General features: G+C 34.2%; 1 protein-coding gene across 3 annotated transcripts in view; it reads right to left on the reverse strand.

Annotated features, from left to right (window-relative positions):
• Positions 1 to 2798: 2798 nt before the first annotated feature.
• The window catches only part of LOC108752004 (sodium/potassium/calcium exchanger Nckx30C), a 61458-nt gene continuing 58054 nt past the window's right edge, over positions 2799 to 6202 (reverse strand). For all 3 annotated transcript variants that reach the window (XM_018492544.1, XM_018492545.1, XM_018492543.1), the window contains exon 7: positions 2799 to 3558. In XM_018492544.1, coding sequence (XP_018348046.1) covers positions 3318 to 3558 — 241 coding nt within the window. In that variant the 3' untranslated portion in view covers positions 2799 to 3317. The remainder of the gene's footprint in view (positions 3559 to 6202) is intronic.

Consider the following 6202-nt stretch of genomic DNA (forward strand, 5'->3'; position numbering starts at 1 on the left):
ATTTTTTGAATAATCGAACGCACGAACCGGATTGCACAGGTATGATTTGGGAGATCAGAGACAGACAGATATAGCGTCGGAAGGCTAAACGTAATAATTACTTATCACACACGCGGGTTATGTACGACGTAAATGGAACATAAGGTGCGAGATGGAAAAACCATTCTCCTTGCTTCCAATATCAAGATCATACAAAATGCGACAAATATAACGTTTAATATAATATATAATTAATGTATTCTCATATTTCATCGCCGAATTTTCACATACACATAAAGACACACATAGACGCGTACACACATACTCTTTCTCTCTCTCTCTCTCTCTCTCTCTCTCTCTCTCTCTCTCTCTCTCTCTCTATTATATGTATATATACGTGTGATTTTGATAATAATTCACTCTACCGATTAACGTAGACGGTATTTTTATTATGGTCTTTTTCTTCTTTATATTCTTCGCGGATTAATTTTTGCATTAGCTGTAGGCTTAATAAAAAGCTAGGCCGCTTTTAGGCGTTTAGACTACCGAAAATGTAATATTGTTTCTTTGGTTGTGTCTTTCTCAAACTGTAGGTATCTATAATAACATTTTGTTCACCTCGTATATGTAATATAATCGATATTATAATTATTACCTCTACATCCTTAAAACGTATTCGTTACAAACGCTTTATACAACATGGATTCTGTAACCTGGATTAAAAGTCGCCCGACTTCATGATTCGACTATACATGTTCCTATATTCCTTCCTCTCTTCCTTTCTTTTTAATTCTACCGTTCTCTCTCATTTTCTCGTTCCCTTTCTCTGTCTCTCTCTCAACCTCACACACATACACACCTATATGAACTTGTTCATTCTATGTACCCGTTTATCTTCACTGTTTACATATAATAACCATAATAATAATCATATTTTCTAACAGTATCTTAGTAGAGTGTCATAGTGCAATATCGAAAATTTGAAAGAAGTTAGCAAAAAAATAACTGCTCGGAGAGTATCAAGCTGACGTGGAACACCACGGAAAGTGCAATGTCTAATTTGTTCAATGTCGGCATTTGTCTTCCGCTTTGTAAGAGCGTATCATAATAATGTCACATTTCACGTGCAAATATCTGCAGTGTATCTCTTGTCCTATGTAGAGAAAATATCGCACGAGGATTCGATCGCGCGTAAGATGCATCAGCAAGCGACACGAGTATACCCTTAAGTGATCCTTTAGAATCTTTGCATGATGCACCAATTCGAGTATATAATTTGCAATAATTTTCTATATGCGCTTAAGAAAGTCTGTTTTTTGCATGTCGCTTACAGATTATAGTTACGATAGTAATAATCATTGTATTTTTACGAGAAAACACGGTCGGAATCGGATCTAAATGTCTTACGCGAACGAGATATTTCTATTCGTGACTTAACTTTACACTGATCAGCAATAAAAAATTTGCCCAGGTTCTACTATACTTTATTCTATTACACAATTTTTCGTAAAAACATGTAATAAATTTCCTAAATGTAATAACATTTAAAGATGGAAGCTTAATTGGTCGGAAACGCGCTTTTTTTCAAAATGAATAATTGATACAAACAAGTGATTACCTTTTATGAAATTTTAACGCTATGCAACAATGAACGCATTTTCTTTTGATTCAAATAAACCAGTTCATTTCCCGCGAATCTGCCAACGATTTATCAAAACAAAAGCAAAGAAAATAATAATAACAAACAGATCAACGCATTTCCGATTAATATTTTTTCGCTATTCTATCTTATTCACGTATCAACAACAACATCCGTTCCGATCGTATGCTGAAAATCCGATGCGACGATCAGTCATTTCATTTGAGATGTGAGTGAGACCAGTATTTGAATCACATTAATTTAATAAATCAATATTTGAAAACTTTTTGATCAAGCTGTTCACGTAAATATCATGAATGTAGAACATTTAATAAAGTAATATAGAACGTTATTTTATTAAACAGTCAAACGTGCTCTCATTTTAATTTTTCGAAATAATTGTTAAATATTGAAAATATAAAACGCGAAAAAAGCACTGAAGTATTTTTTGCGGCCAAAATTTTTTGTATAATACACAATGTATATATTGTGGTACATATTATAGTGTACCGTAAGTAACTTTGGTTAACGAAAATATATAAAATTAGGTAACTTGCCTGAAATGTGCACCTGGAGTATGTGGCACTCGAGATACTATATATGAGCGCCGTTTCGTCGTCAGAATGGAACGCCGAACCCCGCACCGCAGATTGGATTCCGTGAGTACAACAGAGTGAGAGAAGTTATAACGCTATTCTATGATATTAGAGGCGAAGAGAATTCTTGCTTTAGAGAAAAATTGGCGAGCGGTCAGGTCACTTCTTTCAAGGATAACGTTATGTATAATATTCGGACGTGAGCGTGCCAAGGAGTCAAACGAGAAGACCTACTACGGTAACATTTTGTACACTATTGGTAACATCGCGTTTTAAGTCTAACATTATTGCTATTATAGATATACTCGAAAAACGTGATGTTTCGATAAATGCACGAATCAAGTGATATCTAACGATACCCACGATTACAATTAGACATAGCCTTACAGAATATTGTTGAATATAAGATAGCATTCTGTAAATCTTTATTGTAATAATTTCAAGTGAATTAATAACAGTACTGTGATCAATTTGTTTCACGTACTCGTACAGTGTCGTTTAATGAGTAATAATTAAGAAGTAGGATGATAATGAAAAAAAAAAAATGAAGAAGAAAAAGAAGAAGACCAGGGAGTTAAAAGTTTATGCCAAAAAATTCTTCCACGAATTATATAAACTTATAGTTTGGTCCTTGGCACGATCGGCTAACGCGCTCGCCATGCTTAAACAATAAAGTAGCGCACTCGAACAAAGTGGTGCGCTCGGTTAATCCTTAACAAGACGAGTATTTCGTTTCAGGTATTTCAAGATTTTTATACAATATGTACACCTCTCGCGACTAGAGCAAAACGCTTCGTAATCTGGTACGCGAAATTGCTGTGAGACTCGATGATCGGTGATAGTGGCGGTGTGAGATGGTGCTACTATTGCCGTTCGTAATGTCAAATCCCATTTACGCGCGCGCGGAAGGTAATGACTGGCGCGGTTTCCTCCTCGGCTCGAAGCGGCGACCGCGGGGAAGATCTCTCGTCGGCCAAGACTCGCCGACGACGATGACGATGATGATGACGAGACCCGTAAGTGTGCGTCCGTTTCGCAGACGTATCCTTTCTCCGGAGGAGTTTTAATACCTCTGCTGTCGCGGCTGCGCTGTCCTGGCTGTCCTACACCGGACAGACCAGTATCTCGTACTCGAACATCAGCGAGACGGCGACGAAGACGAAATAGAGGATGAACATCGTGAAGCCGAGGCCCCTGTTCATTTTCCATCTAAAGCAGGCGATACTCATGATCACGAACAGCAGCATGCAGAACAGTATCGCTATGCTGCACACCATGCCCACTGAGTTCACCTCCACGGGTTTCCCGTAGATTAAACCATATAGGAGCCATGGAACCGGAAGCCTGTGAACATAATCAAAGCGCAAATCGAGCCTATTTTCATTGCTCGACTCTGACATACAGATATAATTATAATTAAACAACTATTCCAATCGTTTATGTTTTGTCATTCTTTTCCCATTATTTGCTAGTACAGAAATTAAGTATGTAATTTTAGAATGTCAAGAATGTATATTCTAATAAAAGACCTGTAACAGCAATAGAAAATTATTAGTAATTAATATTTTCGTTATCAATGATATAGTCACAGTGAGTGCAAAAAAAATATATACGTCGGGAATATAACTTTTTAAAAAAATCTTATTTTTAAAAAGTAAACATTATCAATTTAACAAAAAATAAAATAGACTGTACATTTCTCAAAATAATTTTACCTAAAAAAAAGTGTAATAATTAAAATATATATATTATTTTAAAAATAAACGAAAATGAAAAATTATAGATATTATTTGGACAAATAAATATTCGTACAGAGAAATTTAACTTGTAAAATCAGGAACATACAAAGCTTTTTTGTTTATATTAGAACACAACGTATTCATTGTACAAAATTGCTAATTAATGTTTATCCTCTATAAATAAAAGCTTTTTTTTTTATAAAAATTTCCTCTATACAAATACTTTTTGCACTCACTGTACTGATTTTGAAAAGTTTTTATTTCAATCTTTCATTATTTGTCATATTAAATTTGACAACTTACGATTCATCAATTTCTAAATTAATATTTTTATGATCTAACATATATCTCAAGCATAGGAGGATGATTCAGGAGAAAAAGATAATTAATGATGAGGAAAGTGATATTCGTGATGAAGACAAAAGTTTATATGAGTACATGTTCAATTCGAAATAATTTCCGAGATAAAGTTGCGAAATGTAGCACGTGCTCTCGATAAAATGTTCTGGGTATACATCTCTTGTACTATAAACTCTATTAGAATATTACGGTTTTATGATTGCACGTGCGACCGGATCGTCCACTGTATCGATTAAGTACAGATGTACCTACATGTGCATGTGTAGGTGATTGTTGCGTGTTCTATATTATTTGAAGTATAATATCTATAATTCATATTCGTCTGTAACAATGCTGTCGACGTGCCTTGGATATATATCGTTTGACGTGCAATCATAAACGCAGCGCACACAAATGCGAAGAAATATTTCTCCGCTTCCCTTTCAGGCAGTCTGCCAGTTGGCAATCGGTTAGCGGATGCGTGGCTTATATGATTGATCATCAACGATGTTTCATCTCGTGTGCGATTGCTAGGAAATCAAGTGTCACAAAGGGATGCGCGATTAGCTTCGAAAGATTGAATCTTATTGTTTAGCCGTGAAGATGAAGTAAAGAAAAATAATTAATTCTTACTAGCAGTAATTATTGTCGCTAATATTTTTGCCTCTTGTATTAAAGATTGTTTAATCTGGGCTTTGAAATAATTCCCAAACAATTTTATTACATTTTTTTTTATCAATAATTTTCATTTATCAATAAGATTCTTATCAATAACATTATTCCGAAAATCGAAATCTGCGTTATCTCTAGCAAGACCTTCATAAGTAAAATATGTAAATTATACGAGATATCGAATTAACGAACTTGAAAATTAATAAACTTTGGCACTTGTCCAAAGCTCGGACTCACATAGTGCGACATGGAAGCAATCACGACAAAATAATTGCGCGTTTTTTTATTAGATAAGAATATTTTCTTATCCTTGTGGGTTTTAGTAATAAAACGAATCGAGATTCTGCGAGTAGGATTCTCAAGAACCTTCCGTGGAAAATGAGTCTTGGTGCCTGGAACAGTATTCGCGGTATTTCCCGCGCTAACAATATAATAATGCCGAGGAATGACTAGCGAATGCGATTACAGTGAAATAGCGAGAATGCCTTGACGGGCTCAGTCCAGCTATCAATTCCGCACGCCTCTTCTAACTCCGTCCGATCATCAGCAAAATTCCGATTCGTATCGCACGTCCGAGCGTGTATTATGAGAAAGAATATATACATATATGTGTATGTATGCGTATATATATATATATATATATATATAATTTGTGTAAAGATATTGATATAGATATAACGCGGACCGTGTGTATTACGTATTTACACAATTAAGTTCATTGTGTTCATACACGTGCGGGAGAGCCGAATAATTCCGATATTGTTCGATTCGTCTATTGAACTCCACTGGTGTTAATATCTTATAATCGCTTCTACCGTCAATCAACTTTCTGAGAAGTAAGGTTGACTTTGATTAAATAATATTAGAAAATCTTACACGTACGCTTATTAATAAGCGAAAAATTGTGGAATAACGTAAGACGTTCTGTAGGAATAGATATGAATTTTCTGAATTACTGGAATGGAAAAGTTTTTCTTTAAATGCACAATTTTACTGTGTTATTATGTTTAAATTTTCAGAAGAATTAAAGTAATGATGCAATTAAAGATTTAGAGAACAATTATTGATAAATCAAATTATTGATAAAGTTAAATTTTTGTATATGACTCTAGATAAAAATATAATGATTACATGTAAGAGATGTTCAAGTTTTCACAAATGTAAAGGTATTCAGTATTTTTTATTTAAATTTACAATATTAAAATTTATGTTGATAAATTATATCCAAACTATATATA

Source organism: Trachymyrmex septentrionalis, unplaced genomic scaffold, assembly GCF_001594115.1.
Source record: "Trachymyrmex septentrionalis isolate Tsep2-gDNA-1 unplaced genomic scaffold, Tsep1.0 scaffold53, whole genome shotgun sequence".
Classification (NCBI taxonomy): Eukaryota; Metazoa; Arthropoda; class Insecta; order Hymenoptera; family Formicidae; genus Trachymyrmex; species Trachymyrmex septentrionalis.